This window comes from Paralichthys olivaceus, chromosome 20, assembly GCF_024713975.1.
Source record: "Paralichthys olivaceus isolate ysfri-2021 chromosome 20, ASM2471397v2, whole genome shotgun sequence".
NCBI classification, from domain to species: Eukaryota; Metazoa; Chordata; class Actinopteri; order Pleuronectiformes; family Paralichthyidae; genus Paralichthys; species Paralichthys olivaceus.
This window is the reverse complement of record NC_091112.1, coordinates 425,900-451,087: the sequence shown is the minus strand read 5'-3', so window position 1 is coordinate 451,087 and position 25,188 is coordinate 425,900. Positions and strand designations below refer to the sequence as shown.

Here is a 25,188-nt window from a genome sequence, read left to right as displayed (position 1 = left end):
GCAGCAATAACACATCTGACAATAATTGATATAATCATTACATTGCTTCTCTCCTTGTGATTCATCTCTACTGTGATTTATAATTGTTGGTTTGTGTGTCATTGAATCCCCTTTGTGTTTTAAAGGTGTGTCAAAGGTAAACTCACCTTTCTTCCTGCCCTCCATTGTTCTATAAACCCTCAAGTTCTTTTCTGATGCTCCAGTTGAGTGCTGCTGATAATTGCGCTAATTGTATTTTCATGTAAAGTACAAGTTGTGTCTGCGGCACCACACCTTTGGAAAATGTGTTTCAGAGATATTTAGAATTAATAATCAGACGCAGAGATTCGAGATTATACACCCAGTCACCAGTTTATTAGGTGCGTATTGTTCTCAGTGGTGGATTAGTCACTCGCTCCATCCACTTGAGTTAAAATTAAAAAAACAGAATGTGTATGATACTTAACTCCAAGGAAAAGTATTAAAAAGTAAAAGTACTCGTTCAGTTTGCAAACTTAACATTTTATTTGAAAAATATCTGATCATTAAATTCATTTCTTCCTCTTGATAATGTTTATGTTCATATTATATATAAAATATTGAATTTATTTCAACACAATCATTTTACTTTTTATTTAAAAAGCCCAAAACTTCACGAAAATGTCCAAGGAAAAGTATTAACAGTAAAAGTACTCGTTCAGTGTGAAAACTTGACATTTTGATGATTAAAAGTGAAGCACTAACATGTGAATGTTGTTACTGGTTGAGCTGAAGTTGATTTTGACTTTGATCCTATGCTCGGCATAGGACCCATGTGCTCGGCAAAGAAAACAAAGATCAAAGCAAAATGCAGTTATCGTTCATTTATTGATGAAGACATAATCACATTCTTTCATAAAATACATCAAGATCAGCTGTTTATTTATGATCAAAACAGTCACAATTTCAAATATGATTTGCATTAAACTATAGAACATTAACAGTTTCATTCAGTGCAAACACACGCTCACAATAAATAGGGTAATAAATACTATAATTTACAGCTGTTTAAAGGGTTAAATATCTCTATTGTTACTGATTAGTGATTATTAAAATATTGATCATTGTTCCCTTTCTCATTTCCTTTGATCCAACTTCTCAGACAAATATTACATTTTCATAATTAAGATATACACCTGAAAAAGTGGAGATAAAATAAAATAAATACATCTTTATATTCTACAATTGAACATATCAGTCCTTCAGTGCAGCCAGCTGCGTTAAGTTGCTCCTCACAGAAGCAGAGCAGCGATGACAGCGAACACCACAGTAACCAGGCTGATTTTGTTGTAACCTGCAGCTCCTGTTGTGTTGCTTCCTGTATTTGATCCTGTTTCAGAACCAGATCCAGATCCACCTGCTGCTGCTGCGTTGTTAGCGCTGTCAGCGAGGGCCTCTGCTGCTGTTGCTGCGGCTGAGGCTGATGTCACCGCCCCCTGTGCTGTTGATGTCATTATTGCTGTGAGATCTGCCTCGGATGTTGGTGACTTTTGTGATGCTGCGTCTAATGCTGTTTCCGCTGCTGTTGTAGCTACTGTTGCTGTTGCCTGTGCCATCTCTGCCACTGACTGTGCTCCTGCAATCGCTGCTTGCTCTGCTGCTGTCGACCCTGTGGCCTGTGATAAAACGTCCCGCAGTTGTTTTGCTGCTTCTTTTGATTCTGTGGCAACTGTTTTGGCAGCTTTTACAGTTCCTGAGATTGTTTGTGTATCTGCATTTGCAGCTGCTGCCAGCGTTGCTGCTGCTGCGGCAGTGTCTGCCGCTTTAGCTAATTTTCTTGCTGAGGCTGCTATCTTCGCTGCTTGTATTGTTTGTGCTGCTGTGCCTGTATTTGATGCTGCATCTACTGCTGCTTGTGCTGCCACATCTGCTGCTTTGGCCGCTTTTCTTGCTGCCGCAGCTGCTGTTTCCACTGGTGCTGCCCCTGCTGCAACTAATGCAGCAGCCGTTGCTGCTTCTTTTGCAGCTTGTGCTGCATTCTTGGCTGCTGCGGATGCCTCTGGTCCAGCAGCTGCAGCAGCTGCTGAGGCACCAGCAGCCGCAGCCGCAGCTGCTGCTGTTGACGCCACTACTGCGGTTTCCTTTGCTTTAACTGCTGCGGCTGCTGCTGCTGCTGTTGTTGTTGCCTTGGGTGTGCTTTCCAAGGTTGGTGCTGCACTGCTGCCTGGTGTGGGGTTTAATACCGTTGAAAGCAGAGCGCCTGCTGCTGCTGTTGCACTTCTTGCTGCTGATTTTGCACTTGATGTAATTATTTCAGAGTTGTTTGCTGTTGCTGCCTTTACCACTGATTCTACTGACAATGCTGTTGCTCCTGCTATCTCTGCCACAGCTTTCGCTGTTACTATTGCTGAACGTGCTGTTTCTGTCATTTGTTCTGCTTTTCCTGCTGGGACTGCTGATAATGCTGCCAATGCATCATTTGCTGATTTTCTCACTGCTTTTGCAGCTTCGTCTGTTGCCATCAATGCCTTTTGAGATGCTGCTTCTGAAGTTGCCTCATTGGCTGCTTTTGCTGCTGCTGCTGCTGCCCTTGCGGCCCTTGCAGCTTTTGATGCTTCCTGTGCTATTTTTGCCACCACAACTGCAATTGATGCTGGTGCTTTTGATGCTGCTTGAATTGCTGCTAATGCTACAGCTTCTGCTGCTTTTGCAGATTCTTCCGCTGCTGCTGTTGCCTGGGATACTGATGCTGTTCCATTTGCTGCTAAGGTGGCAGCTCGAGCTGCTACTTGTGCGTATTCTATCGCAGCTTCTAACTCTTTGGATGTAGCTCCACTAACGGCTGCTGTTGAGGCTGCCACTGCAGTCGCTGCTGCTGCTGCTGAGGTGGATGATATTATTGCTGCAGTTTGTTTTTCCGTTGGTGCTGTTGATGGTGTTCCTGCCACTGGTGGTTGGTTTGTGGCTGCATACACTTTAATTGGGAGCGCCTCCTCTGCTGCCCTTGCTGCTGCTGCTGAGCTTTTTGCTGCTGCATTTGCTGCTGCTACCTTGTCCCCTATTGCCGTAGATGCAATAAGTGCTGTTGCTTCTGTCATTCCTGCAACTGCTTGCGATGCTGATAATGATAAACGTGTGGCTGCTGCTGTGGGTCCACTAACGGATGATGATTCTTCTTTCAATATTCCTGCAACTATTATTGCCTTTTCAGCCACTGTTTTTTCAGCTTGTGCAACTTTCTCAATAGCTGTTGCGGCACCAAAGGCTGCCAGCATTGCTGCTGTTGCTGCTTCTTCAGCAGCCTCTGCAGCTATTGATGATGCATTGGCTAGTCTTGTGAGTGAGTCTCTCTTTGATGCTGGGGCTGCTGCCGCCTCAAGACTTGCTTCTTTTGCTGCTTCTTTGGCAGCAAGGGCAGCCGTAGTTGCTGCAAATGCTGCAAATGCTGGGGATTGTTGTCCTGTGGCCAGTAATATGGCAGCTCTGGCTGCATCTTGGGCAGCTTCCATGGCTTTTGCTGCAACTGGGCTGGTTGTGGCTCCAGCCGCTGCAGACGTGGACCCTCCTACTGCTGCCGCAGTAGCTGCTGCTGCTGCTGCTGCAGATGCTGCTTTCACTGTTAGTGTTACTCTTGGTGACAATGTTATGGGCAATGGTGTTGTTACTCCCTCTGTTGTTGGCTGTATAGTTGTTGCTGCAGTTGTGTCCAGTGCTGCTGCAGTGACTGTAGAAGCAGCACCTGTTGCTTTTGTTACATTGAAGAGTTTAGTCAGAATTCAGTCATATATTTCAGAGTTAATAGTTTACAACTTAAAAACATAGAAATCATTACTTACCAATCAGTATAACAACAAAGACAAAAGTGTGGACGACCATTTTGATTGATTTCTGTTCTCCTCCTCTTTCTCTGATCATTGTCTGTAAGAAAATGAAAAACAGTTGAAAGGAGACGGTTAATAAATGGTCAATGGTTTGTATTTATAGAGCTGTTCTAGTCTTGATGACCACTCAAAGCACTTTACACTACAGTTTGCCATTCACCCATTCACACACACATTCATACAGTGCATCTATTAGCAGCACTTTTTTCGTTCTGTGGGGCAATTCGGGGTTCAGCATCTTGCTCAAGGACACTTTGGCATGCAGATGGGAAGACCAGGGATCGAGCTGCCGCCCTTCTGCTTGGAGGACGACCGCTCTACCCCTCAGCCACAGCCATGATGAATATTGTTAGAAAACTAAATATTGTCAGTATGAAGTTCTCATATACAGTTATTTGACTAAAAAAACTCTCTACTCCTCTTGAACTACATTGGATCATGTTCATGTCAAATGACGTCACATCATAAAATCTGTCGGACACATTTCCAGCCTCGACTGGTGCTGTGATTTATGAGACGTTTAATGAGATCGTGTATATCATGATTTGGCGCTATACAAATAAAATTGAATTGAATTGAATTGATCAAACCCAAAACTACTGTAAAAGAGATACTGACAGGAACATGATCATATGCACATATGACATATAAAAGCTAAAGAAACATTTGAAATGAAATGAAATCACTGAAAACTCACTCAGATGTTGAAGTGAAGTCAGTGAAGTGACGATGTTTCCTCGACAGTCAGTATCTCTCTCTCTCTTTCTCTGTCTCTTCTTCTTCTTGTTTGAGTTTGTCCTTTCTGTCCCTGTCTCTTCACCCTGTATATATATGCACCAAGATGCAGCAGGAACACAGGTATTGACAAATGAATGACGATGATGATGATGTCAGACCCGGAGACGCCCCTCCCTGCCACGTAATTGGACTCTTAGTGTGTGGATGCTGGTTAATAGAGATGAAACCTGTCGAACCCACTAATTAAAACTGATGACTTGTTGTCCTTTAATTTGCTCATACCTGTGTTTAAACATAGAACAGCACATTTATGTAACCTGCGTTCTATGAAGGCGAGGCTCCACGTAACTGCTTTAATAGTTGTGATGCATGGAAACATTTTAATAGTAGAGGGAGAGATTTTATTATTGTGTGTGTGTGTGTGTTTACTCTACATCACTGTGCTTTCTGAGTCTCTGATCTTTCCTGTAAATAATGAATTATTTATAATATTGTATATGGTTTTATTATTTATACATATTTCCTAAGAATTCTGAGCATCTTGCTTTTTCTCTGTATTCAGACCCGGAATTTTTAGCTTCTGCGATTCGACGTCTTTAAAAAATATATCAGACGACTCCAGGAAATAAAATGTAACTTGTTCCAACTGTCTGAGAGAGAGATTTTATTTACCCCCATCTGTCCTCTACCTGCCCTCTGTCTGTCCTCTACCTGCCCTCTGTCTGTCCTCTATCTGCCCCCTGTCTGTCCTCTACCTGCCCTCTGTCTGTTCTCTATCTGCCCTCTGTCTGTCCTCTATCTGCCCTCTGTCTGTTCTCTATCTGCCCTCTGTCTGTCCTCTACCTGCCCTCTGTCTGTCCTCTACCTGCCCTCTGTCTGTCCTCTACCTGCCCTCTGTCTGTCCTCTGTCTGTCCTCTACCTGCCCCCTGTCTGTCCTCTACCTGCCCCCTGTCTGTCCTCTACCTGCCCCCTGTCTGTCCTCTACCTGCCCTCTGTCTGTCCTCTACCTGCCCTCTGTCTGTCCTCTACCTGCCCTCTGTCTGTCCTCTACCTGCCCTCTGTCTGTCCACTACTTGCCCTCTGTCTGTCCTCTATTTTAACATACAATTGATAATATGTATATTGTCCCACATGTGCAGGGACAGTTTGTTGTCTCTTTCTCTTGATGCCACAAAAAGTTCCTCCACCTCGTAGTTAAAGTTTTTGTTCAGGGCGTCTCCGTTCCAACTGTCTGAGAGAGCGATTTTATTTACCCCCATCTGTCCTTTATCTGCCCCCTGTCTGTCCTCTACCTGCCCCCTGTCTGTCATTTATCTGCCCCCTGTCTGTCCTCTGTCTGCTCCGTCTGTCCTCTCTCTGTCCCCTGTACATTGCTTCTCTCCTTGTGATTCATCTCTACTGTGATTTATAATTGTTGGTCTGTGTGTCATCCCCTTTGTGTTTTAAAGGTGTGACAAAGGTAAACTCACCTTTCTTCCTGCCCTCCATTGTTCTATAAACCCTCAAGTTCTTTTCTGATGCTCCAGTTGAGTGCTGCTGATAATTGCGCTAATTGTATTTTCATGTAAAGTACAAGTTGTGTCTGCGGCACCACACCTTTGGAAAATGTGTTTCAGAGATATTTAGAATTAATAATCAGACGCAGAGATTTGAGATTATACACCCAGTCACCAGTTTATTAGGTGCATATTGTTCTCAGTGGTGGATAAGTCACTCGCTCCATCCACTTGAGTTAAAATTAAAAAAACAGAATGTGTATGATACTTAACTCCAAGGAAAAGTATTAAAAATTAAAAGTACTCGTTCAGTTTGCAAACTTAACATTTTATTTGAAAAATATCTGATCATTAAATTCATTTCTTCCTCTTGATAATGTTTATGTTCATATTATATATAAAATATTGAATTTATTTCAACACAATCATTTTACTTTTTATTTAAAAAGCCCAAAACTTCACGAAAATGTCCAAGGAAAAGTATTAACAGTAAAAGTACTCGTTCAGTGTGAAAACTTGACATTTTGATGATTAAAAGTGAAGCACTAACATGTGAATGTTGTTACTGGTTGAGCTGAAGTTGATTTTGACTTTGATCCTATGCTCGGCATAGGACCCATGTGCTCGGCAAAGAAAACAAAGATCAAAGCAAAATGCAGTTATCGTTCATTTATTGATGAAGACATAATCACATTCTTTCATAAAATACATCAAGATCAGCTGTTTATTTATGATCAAAACAGTCACAATTTCAAATATGATTTGCATTAAACTATAGAACATTAACAGTTTCATTCAGTGCAAACACACGCTCACAATAAATAGGGTAATAAATACTATAATTTACAGCTGTTTAAAGGGTTAAATATCTCTATTGTTACTGATTAGTGATTATTAAAATATTGATCATTGTTCCCTTTCTCATTTCCTTTGATCCAACTTCTCAGACAAATATTACATTTTCATAATTAAGATATACACCTGAAAAAGTGGAGATAAAATAAAATAAATACATCTTTATATTCTACAATTGAACATATCAGTCCTTCAGTGCAGCCAGCTGCGTTAAGTTGCTCCTCACAGAAGCAGAGCAGCGATGACAGCGAACACCACAGTAACCAGGCTGATTTTGTTGTAACCTGCAGCTCCTGTTGTGTTGCTTCCTGTATTTGATCCTGATTCAGAACCAGATCCAGATCCACCTGCTGCTGCTGCGTTGTTAGCGCTGTCAGCGAGGGCCTCTGCTGCTGTTGCTGCGGCTGAGGCTGATGTCACCGCCCCCTGTGCTGTTGATGTCATTATTGCTGTGAGATCTGCCTCGGATGTTGGTGACTTTTGTGATGCTGCGTCTACTGCTGTTTCCGCTGCTGTTGTAGCTACTGTTGCTGTTGCCTGTGCCATCTCTGCCACTGACTGTGCTCCTGCAATCGCTGCTTGCTCTGCTGCTGTCGACCCTGTGGCCTGTGATAAAACGTCCCGCAGTTGTTTTGCTGCTTCTTTTGATTCTGTGGCAACTGTTTTGGCAGCTTTTACAGTTCCTGAGATTGTTTGTGTATCTGCATTTGCAGCTGCTGCCAGCGTTGCTGCTGCTGCGGCAGTTTCTGCCGCTTTAGCTAATTTTCTTGCTGAGGCTGCTATCTTCGCTGCTTGTATTGTTTGTGCTGCTGTGCCTGTATTTGATGCTGCGTCTACTGCTGCTTGTGCTGCCACATCTGCTGCTTTGGCCGCTTTTCTTGCTGCCGCAGCTGCTGTTTCCACTGGTGCTGCCCCTGCTGCAACTAATGCAGCAGCCGTTGCTGCTTCTTTTGAAGCTTGTGCTGCATTCTTGGCTGCTGCGGATGCCTCTGGTCCAGCAGCTGCAGCAGCTGCTGAGGCACCAGCAGCCGCAGCCGCAGCTGCTGCTGTTGACGCCACTACTGCGGTTTCCTTTGCTTTAACTGCTGCGGCTGCTGCTGCTGCTGTTGTTGTTGCCTTGGGTGTGCTTTCCAAGGGTGGTGCTGCACTGCTGCCTGGTGTGGGGTTTAATACCGTTGAAAGCAGAGCGCCTGCTGCTGCTGTTGCACTTCTTGCTGCTGATTTTGCACTTGATGTAATTATTTCAGAGTTGTTTGCTGTTGCTGCCTTTACCACTGATTCTACTGAAAATGCTGTTGCTCCTGCTATCTCTGCCACAGCTTTCGCTGTTACTATTGCTGAACGTGCTGTTTCTGTCATTTGTTCTGCTTTTCCTGCTGGGACTGCTGATAATGCTGCCAATGCATCATTTGCTGATTTTCTCACTGCTTTTGCAGCTTCGTCTGTTGCCATCAATGCCTTTTGAGATGCTGCTTCTGAAGTTGCCTCATTGGCTGCTTTTGCTGCTGCTGCTGCTGCCCTTGCGGCCCTTGCAGCTTTTGATGCTTCCTGTGCTATTTTTGCCACCACAACTGCAATTGATGCTGGTGCTTTTGATGCTGCTTGAATTGCTGCTAATGCTACAGCTTCTGCTGCTTTTGCAGATTCTTCCGCTGCTGCTGTTGCCTGGGATACTGATGCTGTTCCATTTGCTGCTAAGGTGGCAGCTCGAGCTGCTACTTGTGCGTATTCTATCGCAGCTTCTAACTCTTTGGATGTAGCTCCACTAACGGCTGCTGTTGAGGCTGCCACTGCAGTCGCTGCTGCTGCTGCTGAGGTGGATGATATTATTGCTGCAGTTTGTTTTTCCGTTGGTGCTGTTGATGGTGTTCCTGCCACTGGTGGTTGTCCTGTGGTTGCATCCACTTTAATTGGGAGCGCCCCCTCGGCTGCCCTTGCTGCTGCTGCTGAGCTTTTTGCTGCTGCATTTGCTGCTGCTACCTTGTCCCCTATTGCCGTAGATGCAATAAGTGCTGTTGCTTCTGTCATTCCTGCAACTGCTTGCGATGCTGATAATGATAAACGTGTGGCTGCTGCTGTGGGTCCACTAACGGATGATGATTCTGCTTTCAATATTCCTGCAACTATTATTGCCTTTTCAGCCACTGTTTTTTCAGCTTGTGCAACTTTCTCAATAGCTGTTGCGGCACCAAAGGCTGCCAGCATTGCTGCTGTTGCTGCTTCTTCAGCAGCCTCTGCAGCTATTGATGATGCATTGGCTAGTCTTCTGAGTGATTCTCTCTTTGATGCTGGGGCTGCTGCCGCCTCAAGACTTGCTTCTTTTGCTGCTTCTTTGGCAGCAAGGGCAGCCGTAGTTGCTGCAAATGCTGCAAATGCTGGGGATTGTTGTCCTGTTGCCAGTAATATGGCAGCTCTGGCTGCATCTTGGGCAGCTTCCATGGCTTTTGCTGCAACTGGGCTGGTTGTGGCTCCAGCCGCTGCAGACGTGGACCCTCCTACTGCTGCCGCAGTAGCTGCTGCTGCTGCTGCTGCAGATGCTGCTTTCACTGTTAGTGTTACTCTTGGTGACAATGTTATGGGCAATGGTGTTGTTAATTGTGTTGTTGTTACTCCCTCTGTTGTTGGCTGTATAGTTGTTGCTGCAGTTGTGTCCAGTGCTGCCGCTGCCGCTGCCGCTGCCACTGCAGCTCCTGCTGCAGTGACTGTAGAAGCAGCACCTGCTGCTTTTGCTGCATTTATTGCGTCTTTTGCTTTACTTATGGATGCTTCTTCCAGTTGAGCTGCTGCCCCTCCTGGTGGTGATGCAAGTGCCTTTCCAGCAGTTTCTGCTGCCTCTTCTGCCCTCTTTGCGCTCTCTGCAGCCATTTCTGCTGCTGTCTCAGCTGAATCAATTGCTAATTTTAGTATGGCTGCTGTTTGTGCTGGTAGGGATTCTAAGTCTGCTGCTTTAAGTAAAGCTTTTAGATCGTCTGCAGCTTCCTTTGCTTTCTGTGCTGCAGACTTAACTGCTGCTGTGACAGCTGCTGCAGTTGCTGGTGTTGTTTGTGATGCATTAATGCTTGCTGCGAATCTTGCTGCTTCTGCTGCTGCTTCTGCTGCTGTAGCTGCTTTTAATGATGCCTCAAGTGCTTGTTGTGCTAATACTGCTGTAGCATTTGGTGCTGCTTTGGCTGCGTCTTTTGCTGCTGCTGCTGCTGCTGTAGCTGCATTTGCTGCCGTTGTTGCTGCATCTGCTCCCATTGATGGTGATGCCTTCCCTTCTGTGACAGCGGCGGCAGTAGAAGCAGCTATTAGTGCAGTTTCTGAAGCATTTTCTGCAGCTGTGGGTGGTTGTCCTGCAGCGGCTGCTGCAACTGCTGCTGCTGCTGCTGCTACTGCTGTTGCTGCAGATGTTGCTGCTGTGGCTGCTGTGGATGCCGCTGTGAGTGGTGTTATTGGTAGTGATGCATTTGAAGCCATTGTTGTAGTTGTAGTAGAAGTAGTAGATAATACTGTAGTTGTCATTGTTGTTGGTGCTGAGGTTGTGGGAATTAGTGCCCCTGCAGCAGAAATGGCATTTGCAGTAGCAGCAGCAGATGTTGCTGTTTCTCCTGCTTGTGCAGCAGCCTTTGCAATCTGTGATGCTTCCCGAGCTTTTTCAACTGCTTCTTTTGCCTTATTGACTGATGTTTGTGCAGATGTTGCTGTTACTGCATCGTTTGCAGCTTCAGCTGCTTGTTTTGCTTTCATTGCTGTTGCTACAGCCATTTCCATTGCTATTTCTGCTGCTACCATTGATGCTTGCATTAATGGTGAGTCTGTGTTGTCTCCAGATGTTGCATTTTTGGCTTCTGATAATGCTACCTGCAATGCTGCTAGAGCTCTTGTTGCAGCAGCAGCTGCCTCTTTTGCAGCTGCTGCAACTAACTTTGCTGATTCTGTTGTGTTCAAAGAGGCATCGGCAGCTACAGCCTCTGCAACTTTATCTGCTGCAGCTGATATATTGGCTGATGCCTCGACTATTTGTTGTAATATTCCTGCTTTTGATTCTGGGGCTGATGAAGCTGCTTTTAGCGCTGCGTTTACTGCTAATTTAGCTTTTGCAGCTGCTTTTGCTGCTTCTAGAGCAGCTTGTCCTGGCGCTATTCCTCTTAATGGTCCTTCAGAAGCTGCTGCTGCATTTATTGCAGCCGTGGCAGCGGCTACTGCAGCTGCTACTGCATCTTCAGCATCTTGTCCTGTAGAGGTTGTTCCTGCCACTGCTGCTGTAGCTGCTGCTGTAGCTGCTACTGCTGCTGCTACTGCTGTCACGCTTGCTGCTGTTGCTTTTGAGATTTGGTCCGGTGCTGCTCCGATTGGGCTTTCTATTGTTGCCATGGTAATTGTTGGTGCAGCAGTGGGAGTTATCGAAGCACTTATGGGAGCAGCTGTGGAAGTTGTTGGAGCAGCTGAGGTGGATGTCAGGTTACCTGGACTTCTGGGACACCTGAGTTTCAGGCTTCCTTCTACCGTCTGGCTGATGGATGCTGTTTCCATTGAAGAGTTTAGTCAGAATTCAGTCATATATTTCAGAGTTAATAGTTTACAACTTAAAAACATAGAAATCATTACTTACCAATCAGTATAACAACAAAGACAAAAGTGTGGACGACCATTTTGATTGATTTCTGTTCTCCTCCTCTTTCTCTGATCATTGTCTGTAAGAAAATGAAAAACAGTTGAAAGGAGACGGTTAATAAATGGTCAATGGTTTGTATTTATAGAGCTGTTCTAGTCTTGATGACCACTCAAAGCACTTTACACTACAGTTTGCCATTCACCCATTCACACACACATTCATACAGTGCATCTATTAGCAGCACTTTTTTCGTTCTATGGGGCAATTCGGGGTTCAGCATCTTGCCCAAGGACACTTTGGCATGCAGATGGGAAGACCAGGGATCGAGCTGCCGCCCTTCTGCTTGGAGGACGACCGCTCTACCCCTCAGCCACAGCCATGATGAATATTGTTAGAAAACTAAATATTGTCAGTATGAAGTTCTCATATACAGTTATTTGACTAAAAAAACTCTCTACTCCTCTTGAACTACATTGGATCATGTTCATGTCAAATGACGTCACATCATAAAATCTGTCGGACACATTTCCAGCCTCGACTGGTGCTGTGATTTATGAGACGTTTAATGAGATCGTGTATATCATGATTTGGCGCTATACAAATAAAATTGAATTGAATTGAATTGATCAAACCCAAAACTACTGTAAAAGAGATACTGACAGGAACATGATCATATGCACATATGACATATAAAAGCTAAAGAAACATTTGAAATGAAATGAAATCACTGAAAACTCACTCAGATGTTGAAGTGAAGTCAGTGAAGTGACGATGTTTCCTCGACGGTCAGTATCTCTCTCTCTCTTTCTCTGTCTCTTCTTCTTCTTGTTTGAGTTTGTCCTTTCTGTCCCTGTCTCTTCACCCTGTATATATATGCACCAAGATGCAGCAGGAACACAGGTATTGACAAATGAATGACGATGATGATGATGTCAGACCCGGAGACGCCCCTCCCTGCCACGTAATTGGACTCTTAGTGTGTGGATGCTGGTTAATAGAGATGAAACCTGTCGAACCCACTAATTAAAACTGATGACTTGTTGTCCTTTAATTTGCTCATACCTGTGTTTAAACATAGAACAGCACATTTATGTAACCTGCGTTCTATGAAGGCGAGGCTCCACGTAACTGCTTTAATAGTTGTGATGCATGGAAACATTTTAATAGTAGAGGGAGAGATTTTATTTGTGTGTGTGTGTGTGTGTTTACTCTACATCACTGTGATTTCTGAGTCTCTGATCTTTCCTGTAAATAATGAATTATTTATAATATTGTATATGGTTTTATTATTTATACATATTTCCTAAGAATTCTGAGCATCTTGCTTTTTCTCTGTATTCAGACCCGGAATTTTTAGCTTCTGCGATTCGACGTCTTTAAAAAATATATCAGACGACTCCAGGAAATAAAATGTAACTTGTTCCAACTGTCTGAGAGAGAGATTTTATTTACCCCCATCTGTCCTCTACCTGCCCTCTGTCTGTCCTCTATCTGCCCTCTGTCTGTCCTCTACCTGCCCTCTGTCTGTTCTCTATCTGCCCTCTGTCTGTCCTCTATCTGCCCTCTGTCTGTCCTCTACCTGCCCTCTGTCTGTCCTCTATCTGCCCTCTGTCTGTCCTCTATCTGCCCCCTGTCTGTCCTCTACCTGCCCTCTGTCTGTCCTCTATCTGCCCCCTGTCTGTCGTTTATCTGCCCCTGTCTGTCCTCTACCTGCCCCCTGTCTGTCCTCTACCTGCCCTCTGTCTGTCCTCTACCTGCCCCCTGTCTGTCCTCTACCTGCCCTCTGTCTGTCCTCTTTCTGCTCCGTCTGTCCTCTACCTGCCCTCTGTCTGTCCTCTATCTGCCCCTGTCTGTCCTCTACCTGCCCCCTGTCTGTCCTCTACCTGCCCTCTGTCTGTCCTCTATCTGCCCTCTGTCTGTGCTCTACCTGCCCTCTGTCTGTCCTCTATCTGCCCCTGTCTGTCCTCTACCTGCCCCCTGTCTGTCCTCTACCTGCCCTCTGTCTGTCCTCTATCTGCCCTCTGTCTGTCCTCTACCTGCCCCCTGTCTGTCCTCTACCTGCCCTCTGTCTGTCCTCTATCTGCCCCCTGTCTGTCCTCTACCTGCCCCCTGTTTGTCCACTACTTGCCCACTGTCTGTCCTCTATTTTAACATACAATTGATAATATGTATATTGTCCCACATGTGCAGGGACAATTGTTGTCTCTTTCTCTTGATGCCACAAAAAGTTCCTCCACCTCCGTTCCAACTGTCTGAGAGAGCTATTTTATTTACCCCCATCTGTCCTCTACCTGCCCCCTATCTGACCATTATCTGCCCTGTCTGTCCTCTGTCTGCTCCGTCTGTCCTCTCTCTGTCCCCTGTACATTGCTTCTCTCCTTGTGATTCATCTCTACTGTGATTTATAATTGTTGGTTTGTGTGTCATTGAATCCCCTTTGTGTTTTAAAGGTGTGACAAAGGTAAACTCACCTTTCTTCCTGCCCTCCATTGTTCTATGAACCCTCAAGTTCTTTTCTGATGCTCCAGTTGAGTGCTGCTGATAATTGCGCTAATTGTATTTTCATGTAAAGTACAAGTTGTGTCTGCGGCACCACACCTTTGGAAAATGTGTTTCAGAGATATTTAGAATTAATAATCAGATGCAGAGATTCGAGATTATACACCCAGTCACCAGTTTATTAGGTGCGTATTGTTCTCAGTGGTGCATAAGTCACTCGCTCCATCCACTTGAGTTAAAATTAAAAAAACAGAATGTGTATGATACTTAACTCCAAGGAAAAGTATTAAAAAGTAAAAGTACTTGTTCAGTTAGCAAACTTAACATTTTATTTGAAAATATCTGATCATTAAATTCATTTCTTCCTCTTGATAATGTTTATGTTCATATTATATATAAAATATTGAATTTATTTCAACACAATCATTTTACTTTTTATTTAAAAAGCCCAAAACTTCACGAAAATGTCCAAGGAAAAGTATTAACAGTAAAAGTACTCGTTCAGTGTGAAAACTTGACATTTTGATGATTAAAAGTGAAGCACTAACATGTGAATGTTGTTACTGGTTGAGCTGAAGTTGATTTTGACTTTGATCCTATGCTCGGCATAGGACCCATGTGCTCGGCAAAGAAAACAAAGATCAAAGCAAAATGCAGTTATCGTTCATTTATTGATGAAGACATAATCACATTCTTTCATAAAATACATCAAGATCAGCTGTTTATTTATGATCAAAACAGTCACAATTTCAAATATGATTTGCATTAAACTATAGAACATTAACAGTTTCATTCAGTGCAAACACACGCTCACAATAAATAGGGTAATAAATACTATAATTTACAGCTGTTTAAAGGGTTAAATATCTCTATTGTTACTGATTAGTGATTATTAAAATATTGATCATTGTTCCCTTTCTCATTTCCTTTGATCCAACTTCTCAGACAAATATTACATTTTCATAATTAAGATATACACCTGAAAAAGTGGAGATAAAATAAAATAAATACATCTTTATATTCTACAATTGAACATATCAGTCCTTCAGTGCAGCCAGCTGCGTTAAGTTGCTCCTCACAGAAGCAGAGCAGCGATGACAGCGAACACCACAGTAACCAGGCTGATTTTGTTGTAACCTGCAGCTCCTGTTGTGTTGCTTCCTGTATTTGATCCTGATTCAGAACCAGATCCAGATCCACCTGCTGCTGCTGCGTTGTTAGCGCTGTCAGCGAGGGCCTCTGCTGCTGTTGCTGCGGCTGAGGCTGATGTCACCGCCCCCTGTGCTGTTGATGTCATTATTGCTGTGAGATCTGCCTCGGATGTTGGTGACTTTTGTGATGCTGCGTCTACTGCTGTTTCCGCTGCTGTTGTAGCTACTGTTGCTGTTGCCTGTGCCATCTCTGCCACTGACTGTGCTCCTGCAATCGCTGCTTGCTCTGCTGCTGTCGACCCTGTGGCCTGTGATAAAACGTCCCGCAGTTGTTTTGCTGCTTCTTTTGATTCTGTGGCAACTGTTTTGGCAGCTTTTACAGTTCCTGAGATTGTTTGTGTATCTGCATTTGCAGCTGCTGCCAGCGTTGCTGCTGCTGCGGCAGTTTCTGCCGCTTTAGCTAATTTTCTTGCTGAGGCTGCTATCTTCGCTGCTTGTATTGTTTGTGCTGCTGTGCCTGTATTTGATGCTGCGTCTACTGCTGCTTGTGCTGCCACATCTGCTGCTTTGGCCGCTTTTCTTGCTGCCGCAGCTGCTGTTTCCACTGGTGCTGCCCCTGCTGCAACTAATGCAGCAGCCTTTGCTGCTTCTTTTGAAGCTTGTGCTGCATTCTTGGCTGCTGCGGATGCCTCTGGTCCAGCAGCTGCAGCAGCTGCTGAGGCACCAGCAGCCGCAGCCGCAGCTGCTGCTGTTGACGCCACTACTGCGGTTTCCTTTGCTTTAACTGCTGCGGCTGCTGCTGCTGCTGTTGTTGTTGCCTTGGGTGTGCTTTCCAAGGTTGGTGCTGCACTGCTGCCTGGTGTGGGGTTTAATACCGTTGAAAGCAGAGCGCCTGCTGCTGCTGTTGCACTTCTTGCTGCTGATTTTGCACTTGATGTAATTATTTCAGAGTTGTTTGCTGTTGCTGCCTTTACCACTGATTCTACTGAAAATGCTGTTGCTCCTGCTATCCCTGCCACAGCTTTCGCTGTGACTATTGCTGAACGTGCTGTTTCTGTCATTTGTTCTGCTTTTCCTGCTGGGACTGCTGATAATGCTGCCAATGCATCATTTGCTGATTTTCTCACTGCTTTTGCAGCTTCGTCTGTTGCCATCAATGCCTTTTGAGATGCTGCTTCTGAAGTTGCCTCATTGGCTGCTTTTGCTGCTGCTGCTGCTGCCCTTGCGGCCCTTGCAGCTTTTGATGCTTCCTGTGCTATTTTTGCCACCACAACTGCAATTGATGCTGGTGCTTTTGATGCTGCTTGAATTGCTGCTAATGCTACAGCTTCTGCTGCTTTTGCAGATTCTTCCGCTGCTGCTGTTGCCTGGGATACTGATGCTGTTCCATTTGCTGCTAAGGTGGCAGCTCGAGCTGCTACTTGTGCGTATTTTATCGCAGCTTCTAACTCTTTGGATGTAGCTCCACTAACGGCTGCTGTTGAGGCTGCCACTGCAGTCGCTGCTGCTGCTGCTGAGGTGGATGATATTATTGCTGCAGTTTGTTTTTCCGTTGGTGCTGTTGATGGTGTTCCTGCCACTGGTGGTTGTCCTGTGGTTGCATCCACTTTAATTGGGAGCGCCCCCTCGGCTGCCCTTGCTGCTGCTGCTGAGCTTTTTGCTGCTGCATTTGCTGCTGCTACCTTGTCCCCTATTGCCGTAGATGCAATAAGTGCTGTTGCTTCTGTCATTCCTGCAACTGCTTGCGATGCTGATAATGATAAACGTGTGGCTGCTGCTGTGGGTCCACTAACGGATGATGATTCTGCTTTCAATATTCCTGCAACTATTATTGCCTTTTCAGCCACTGTTTTTTCAGCTTGTGCAACTTTCTCAATAGCTGTTGCGGCACCAAAGGCTGCCAGCATTGCTGCTGTTGCTGCTTCTTCAGCAGCCTCTGCAGCTATTGATGATGCATTGGCTAGTCTTCTGAGTGATTCTCTCTTTGATGCTGGGGCTGCTGCCGCCTCAAGACTTGCTTCTTTTGCTGCTTCTTTGGCAGCAAGGGCAGCCGTAGTTGCTGCAAATGCTGCAAATGCTGGGGATTGTTGTCCTGTTGCCAGTAATATGGCAGCTCTGGCTGCATCTTGGGCAGCTTCCATGGCTTTTGCTGCAACTGGGCTGGTTGTGGCTCCAGCCGCTGCAGACGTGGACCCTCCTACTGCTGCCGCAGTAGCTGCTGCTGCTGCTGCTGCAGATGCTGCTTTCACTGTTAGTGTTACTCTTGGTGACAATGTTATGGGCAATGGTGTTGTTAATTGTGTTGTTGTTACTCCCTCTGTTGTTGGCTGTATAGTTGTTGCTGCAGTTGTGTCCAGTGCTGCCGCTGCCGCTGCCGCTGCCACTGCAGCTCCTGCTGCAGTGACTGTAGAAGCAGCACCTGCTGCTTTTGCTGCATTTATTGCGTCTTTTGCTTTACTTATGGATGCTTCTTCCAGTTGAGCTGCTGCCCCTCCTGGTGGTGATGCAAGTGCCTTTCCAGCAGTTTCTGCTGCCTCTTCTGCCCTCTTTGCGCTCTCTGCAGCCATTTCTGCTGCTGTCTCAGCTGAATCAATTGCTAATTTTAGTATGGCTGCTGTTTGTGCTGGTAGGGATTCTAAGTCTGCTGCTTTAAGTAAAGCTTTTAGATCGTCTGCAGCTTCCTTTGCTTTCTGTGCTGCAGACTTAACTGCTGCTGTGACAGCTGCTGCAGTTGCTGGTGTTGTTTGTGATGCATTAATGCTTGCTGCGAATCTTGCTGCTTCTGCTGCTGCTTCTGCTGCTGTAGCTGCTTTTAATGATGCCTCAAGTGCTTGTTGTGCTAATACTGCTGTAGCATTTGGTGCTGCTTTGGCTGCGTCTTTTGCTGCTGCTGCTGCTGCTGTAGCTGCATTTGCTGCCGTTGTTGCTGCATCTGCTCCCATTGATGGTGATGCCTTCCCTTCTGTGACAGCGGCGGCAGTAGAAGCAGCTATTAGTGCAGTTTCTGAAGCATTTTCTGCAGCTGTGGGTGGTTGTCCTGCAGCGGCTGCTGCAACTGCTGCTGCTGCTGCTGCTACTGCTGTTGCTGCAGATGTTGCTGCTGTGGCTGCTGTGGATGCCGCTGTGAGTGGTGTTATTGGTAGTGATGCATTTGAAGCCATTGTTGTAGTTGTAGTAGAAGTAGTAGATAATACTGTAGTTCTCATTGTTGTTGGTGCTGAGGTTGTGGGAATTAGTGCCCCTGCAGCAGAAATGGCATTTGCAGTAGCAGCAGCAGATGTTGCTGTTTCTCCTGCTTGTGCAGCAGCCTTTGCAATCTGTGATGCTTCCCGAGCTTTTTCAACTGCTTCTTTTGCCTTATTGACTGATGTTTGTGCAGATGTTGCTGTTACTGCATCGTTTGCAGCTTCAGCTGCTTGTTTTGCTTTCATTGCTGTTGCTACAGCCATTTCCATTGCTATTTCTGCTGCTACCATTGATGCTTGCATTAATGGTGAGTCTGTGTTGTCTCCAGATGTTGCATTTTTGGCTTCTGATAATGCTACCTGCAATGCTGCTAGAGCTCTTGTTGCAGCAGCAGCTGCCTCTTTTGCAGCTGCTGCAACTAACTTTGCTGATTCTGTTGTGTTCAAAGAGGCATCGGCAGCTACAGCCTCTGCAACTTTATCTGCTGCAGCTGATATATTGGCTGATGCCTCGACTATTTGTTGTAATATTCCTGCTTTTGATTCTGGGGCTGATGAAGCTGCTTTTAGCGCTGCGTTTACTGCTAATTTAGCTTTTGCAGCTGCTTTTGCTGCTTCTAGAGCAGCTTGTCCTGGCGCTATTCCTCTTAATGGTCCTTCAGAAGCTGCTGCTGCATTTATTGCAGCCGTGGCAGCGGCTACTGCAGCTGCTACTGCATCTTCAGCATCTTGTCCTGTAGAGGTTGTTCCTGCCACTGCTGCTGTAGCTGCTGCTGTAGCTGCTACTGCTGCTGCTACTGCTGTCACGCTTGCTGCTGTTGCTTTTGAGATTTGGTCCGGTGCTGCTCCGATTGGGCTTTCTATTGTTGCCATGGTAATTGTTGATGCAGCAGTGGGAGTTATCGAAGCACTTATGGGAGCAGCTGTGGAAGTTGTTGGAGCAGCTGAGGTGGATGTCAGGTTACCTGGACTTCTGGGACACCTGAGTTTCAGGCTTCCTTCTACCGTCTGGCTGATGGATGCTGTTTCCATTGAAGAGTTTGGTCAGAATTCAGTCATATATTTCAGAGTTAATAGTTTACAACTTAAAAACATAGAAATCATTACTTACCAATCAGTATAACAACAAAGACAAAAGTGTGGACGACCATTTTGATTGATTTCTGTTCTCCTCCTCTTTCTCTGATCATTGTCTGTAAGAAAATGAAAAACAGTTGAAAGGAGACGGTTAATAAATGGTCAATGGTTTGTATTTATAGAGCTGTTCTAGTCTTGATGACCACTCAAAGCACTTTACACTACAGTTTGCCATTCACCCATTCACACACACATTCATACAGTGCATCTATTAGCAGCACTTTTTTCGTTCTATGGGGCAATTCGGGGTTCAGCATCTTGCCCAAGGACACTTTGGCATGCAGATGGGAAGACCAGGGATCGAGCTGCCGCCCTTCTGCTTGGAGGACGACCGCTCTACCCCTCAGCCACAGCCATGATGAATATTGTTAGAAAACTAAATATTGTCAGTATGAAGTTCTCATATACAGTTATTTGACTAAAAAAACTCTCTACTCCTCTTGAACTACACTGGATCATGTTCATGTCAAATGACGTCACATCATAAAATCTGTCGGACACATTTCCAGCCTCGACTGGTGCTGTGATTTATGAGACATTTAATGAGATCGTGTATATCATGATTTGGCGCTATACAAATAAAATTGAATTGAATTGAATTGATCAAACCCAAAACTACTGTAAAAGAGATACTGACAGGAACATGATCATATGCACATATGACATATAAAAGCTAAAGAAACATTTGAAATGAAATGAAATCACTGAAAACTCACTCAGATGTTGAAGTGAAGTCAGTGAAGTGACGATGTTTCCTCGACGGTCAGTATCTCTCTCTCTCTTTCTCTGTCTCTTCTTCTTCTTGTTTGAGTTTGTCCTTTCTGTCCCTGTCTCTTCACCCTGTATATATATGCACCAAGATGCAGCAGGAACACAGGTATTGACACATGAATGACGATGATGATGATGTCAGACCCGGAGACGCCCCTCCCTGCCACGTAATTGGACTCTTAGTGTGTGGATGCTGGTTAATAGAGATGAAACCTGTCGAACCCACTAATTAAAACTGATGACTTGTTGTCCTTTAATTTGCTCATACCTGTGTTTAAACATAGAACAGCACATTTATGTAACCTGCGTTCTATGAAGGCGAGGCTCCACGTAACTGCTTTAATAGTTGTGATGCATGGAAACATTTTAATAGTAGTCCTCTACCTGCCCCCTGTCTGTCGTTTATCTGCCCCTGTCTGTCCTCTACCTGCCCTCTGTCTGTCCTCTATTTTAACATACAATTGATAAAATGAAGGTGTATTTGTCCCACATGTGCAGGGACAGTTTGTTGTCTCTTTCTCTTGATGCCACAAAAAGTTCCTCCACCTTGTAGTTAAAGTTTTTGTTCAGGGTGTGTCCGTACAGCCTGAGCAGATAGTATCATATAATTAGATAATTATAGTAACTTATCAGCCACTGTGGGCGATGCACATGAAATGAGGTGTGACGAGAGGAAACCTGCCAACAAACATTCTCTGACTTTCAGAATTTGACCCTGATGAGTTCGGTGACCTTGTTCTTCAGGTGAATCGTCAGCTGAGCAGCAGGTCCACCAGTTCACACTGTAAACACATGTTGTGTTTGATTCAGCAGATACAGAGAGACTGTGAAGTCTGCACAAGAAAATGAGACAAAGATATCAACTGCTTTTCATTACTCAATAATACAAGTGTTCATTAAATTCACGAAGAATCATTTAAAGATCATATTTACAAATGTATTTTTAAAAAGATCTTCTACATTTATAAAAGATACAAACAGATGTGAGCCTAAAGTAGCTCACCTGTAAAATAATGTGGCCAAAACAAATGTGGATGTTTTTAGGCAAACTTGTGGTGTGATGGTGAATCTTTATATACAGTCAGTGATCGTCTTTATATACAGTCAGTGATCGTCTTTATATACAGTCAGTGATGGTCTTTATATACAGTCAGTGATCGTCTTTATATACAGTCAGTGATCATCTTTATATACAGTCAGTGTCTTTATATACAGTCAGTGATGGTGAATCTTTATATACAGTCAGTGATCATCTTTATATACAGTCAGTGATCATCTTTATATACAGTCAGTGATCGTCTTTATATACAGTCAGTGATGGTCTTTATATACAGTCAGTGATCGTCTTTATATACAGTCAGTGATCATCTTTATATACAGTCAGTGTCTTTATATACAGTCAGTGATGGTGAATCTTTATATACAGTCAGTGATCATCTTTATATACAGTCAGTGATCATCTTTATATACAGTCAGTGATCATCTTTATATACAGTCAGTGATGGTCTTTATATACAGTCACTGATGGTCTTTATATACAGTCAGTGATGGTCTTTATATACAGTCAGTGATGGTGAATCTTTATATACAGTCAGTGATCATCTTTATATACAGTCAGTGATCGTCTTTATATACAGTCAGTGATCATCTTTATATACAGTCAGTGATGGTCTTTATATACAGTCACTGATGGTCTTTATATACAGTCAGTGATGGTCTTTATATACAGTCAGTGATCATCTTTATATACAGTCAGTGATGGTCTTTATATACAGTCAGTGATCATCTTTATATACAGTCAGTGATCATCTTTATATACAGTCAGTGATGGTCTTTATATACAGTCAGTGATCATCTTTATATACAGTCAGTGATCATCTTTATATACAGTCAGTGATGGTCTTTATATACAGTCAGTGATCATCTTTATATACAGTCAGTGATCATCTTTATATACAGTCAGTGATCATCTTTATATACAGTCAGTGATCATCTTTATATACAGTCAGTGATGGTCTTTATATACAGTCAGTGATCATCTTTATATACAGTCAGTGATGGTCTTTATATACAGTCAGTGATCATCTTTATATACAGTCAGTGATCATCTTTATATACAGTCAGTGATGGTCTTTATATACAGTCAGTGATGGTGAATCTTTATATACAGTCAGTGATGGTCTTTATATACAGTCAGTGATGGTCTTTATATACAGTCAGTGATCATCTTTATATACAGTCAGTGATGGTCTTTATATACAGTCAGTGATGGTCTTTATATACAGTCAGTGATCATCTTTATATACAGTCAGTGATCATCTTTATATACAGTCAGTGATCATCTTTATATACAGTCAGTGATGGTCTTTATATACAGTCAGTGATCATCTTTATATACAGTCAGTGATGGTCTTTATATACAGTCAGTGATCGTCTTTATATACAGTCAGTGATCATCTTTATATACAGTCAGTGATGGTGAATCTTTATATACAGTCAGTGATGGTCTTTATATACAGTCAGTGATGGTGAATCTTTATATACAGTCAGTGATCATCTTTATATACAGTCAGTGATCGTCTTTATATACAGTCAGTGATGGTCTTTATATACAGTCAGTGATCATCTTTATATACAGTCAGTGATGGTCTTTATATACAGTCAGTGATGGTCTTTATATACAGTCAGTGATCATCTTTATATACAGTCAGTGATCATCTTTATATACAGTCAGTGATGGTCTTTATATACAGTCAGTGATCATCTTTATATACAGTCAGTGATGGTCTTTATATACAGTCAGTGATGGTCTTTATATACAGTCAGTGATCATCTTTATATACAGTCAGTGATCATCTTTATATACACTCAGTGATGGTCTTTATATACAGTCAGTGATCATCTTTATATACAGTCAGTGATCATCTTTATATACAGTCAGTGATCATATTGTATTCTCTATAAAAGCAGTAGAGATAATAATAACACAGTCATTGTTAAGATACGATAAAACAAAACAAAATAAAGATAGAACTTGTCCCGTATCAGCTGTGAGAGCTTCTCCAGAAAAGTCATGTGAAGACTTTCAGTGTTAGAACTCATCACAGCACGGAGACAAAGTCACTAACGACCTTCTCATAGCTCCAGATGTTTGTGTCTGTCCTCGTCCTGTTAGATCTCAGTGCAGCATTCAACACTATTGATCATCGTTTTATTACAGACACTAGAACAGTTCATTAGCGTCAAAGGAACCTCCCTAAACTTATTTAAATTCTATTTATCAGATCCATTTCAATTTGAGTAAATAAATGATGCCATCTGTGCGCACCAAAGTTAACCACGGTGTTCCACAGGGTTCTGTGCTCGGCCCAGTTTTATTCTCATTATATATGCTTCCACTGAGAAACACTATGAGGAAACACTCTACACCAGAAGAGTGTAATGAACTAAACTTCGTGTCTCAAAGACATAAAAACCTGGATGAGCTGTAATTTACTCTTTTTAAACTTAAAACAGAGGTTCTAATACTCGGCCTTAAACACCTCAGAGATACATTATCTAATTCAACGTTCAACTGTTTTTAAATTATAAACTAAAACATATGAGTGTTTGTTGATAAAACACATTAATGTTGGTTTTAAACTTTTCACAGTTAAACCACATTCATTCAAAAAATCTACATTCATGAGTTGAACATGGCTCATTACGCCACCTAGTGTTTCAAACCGTCGCAGACCTTTCGGCGTCAATGGTGCCGACAGTTTGTGACGTATATATTTAGAAATATGAAAAGGTTAACACCCTCTAATCAAGAGTGGGCGGTGCCCCACCACCAGTGAACTAAACCTCTAAAGCATCGCATCGTCTCCAGAGACGTCCTGAACTCTGCTGAGCTTCATGACCCCGGCCGCCTGTGGCACCTTCACACAGAACAGTTCCAGTTTCTACCAGCAGGTCGTCACGCACCTTAACGTGTCGTCAACTCATGACTAACAAACATCTGCACATCTGTTTACCTTCTTTATCTCACTCACCTCATGTTCAATAACCACACACATGTTCAATATCCACACACGACAAGTGTAGGGTACAGTAGCCGCTCCCCTATCGGGGCGTCGCCTTAAAGGTCAGGTCAGTGTGTTCCTGAAAGAATGTGGGTGGTGTCAGCTGTAAGTATAGGCGTGTGCTTCCACCCTGTTCTGTATGTACACGGTCTTTTGTCTGCTCTAATCAAATGCTAATTACATTTCTCATTAATTCTAAGGTGGCTGTTGCCTTCACCTTGGAACGCCTTGATGATTGTCTGACCTCGATTGTACGCAGAGGATTCCTGTAATGGAAACCAAACGTGATCCTCGTCGTCTAATTGGCCGGACCACAGGTGAAGTGGCTGCTGAGGTGTCCCCGGGTGTCACGTCTCTACTGCGGGCACTAAGGAATTCAAATATGGCTGAAGTGTTGTCATGTGATTGAACCGCTCCTCGACAACCTCATTAATGTAACCATGACGACAGAGGTTTTCAAGTGTCCTGGTCTCTGACTCCTCCTCTTTAGTAAACATTTTTTTTCAGCTTTATTCTTATTTTTGACTCATGAGTCGCAGCCTCCTGATCTCAGGTCAAAGGTCACACCTGTCATGTGACATCCCGATCATTTTATATTCAATAATGTTGTTTTGGTGATCGATCGTATTTGTTCTACTCTTTATTATTATTAAGTTACAGATATATATATATATATATATATACACATATACATATATACATATATTCTAACGTGTGTATTAGGCGTCTCAAATAAACGTGTGTTTCTATGGTGATTTGAAACCAGTTACACAGACACGATATTTTGTGGAACTTGTTGGTGAAGCTGTGTCGTAGTGATGGAGACATTCACATCACGTCACTGCACAAATCACA

The 25,188-nt window shown here is 43.5% G+C and overlaps 1 protein-coding gene and 2 long non-coding RNA genes across 3 annotated transcripts; all 3 read right to left on the bottom strand.

Annotated features, from left to right (window-relative positions):
* Positions 1–827: 827 nt before the first annotated feature.
* LOC138405951 (uncharacterized) lies at positions 828–5,299 on the bottom strand. The gene is made up of 3 exons (XR_011239614.1): positions 4,537–5,299; positions 3,795–3,876; positions 828–3,703 (listed from the first exon to the last, which is right to left on the bottom strand). It is a non-coding gene; the product is annotated as an uncharacterized lncRNA (long non-coding RNA).
* A 1,429-nt stretch (positions 5,300–6,728) lies between these two features.
* LOC138405923 (uncharacterized) lies at positions 6,729–12,885 on the bottom strand. The gene is made up of 3 exons (XR_011239586.1): positions 12,266–12,885; positions 11,524–11,605; positions 6,729–11,434 (listed from the first exon to the last, which is right to left on the bottom strand). It is a non-coding gene; the product is annotated as an uncharacterized lncRNA (long non-coding RNA).
* Positions 12,886–14,677: 1,792 nt separating this feature from the next.
* On the bottom strand, positions 14,678–21,450 carry LOC138405947 (pneumococcal serine-rich repeat protein-like). The gene is made up of 3 exons (XM_069516813.1): positions 20,215–21,450; positions 19,473–19,554; positions 14,678–19,383 (listed from the first exon to the last, which is right to left on the bottom strand). The coding sequence occupies exons 2-3, from the start codon at positions 19,549–19,551 to the stop codon at positions 15,101–15,103; spliced, it is 4,362 nt and encodes a 1,453-aa protein (XP_069372914.1). The 5' UTR covers positions 19,552–19,554; positions 20,215–21,450; the 3' UTR covers positions 14,678–15,100.
* Positions 21,451–25,188: the final 3,738 nt, after the last annotated feature.

Coding starts and splice junctions, on each gene's coding strand:
- LOC138405947 (XM_069516813.1), bottom strand. CDS start 19,551: ATGATCAGAGAAAGAGGAGGAGAACAGAAATCAATCAAAATGGTCGTC. Junction 19,384..19,472: donor CTTTGTTGTTATACTGATTG/GTAAGTAATGAT, acceptor CAATGGAAACAG/CATCCATCAGCCAGACGGTA.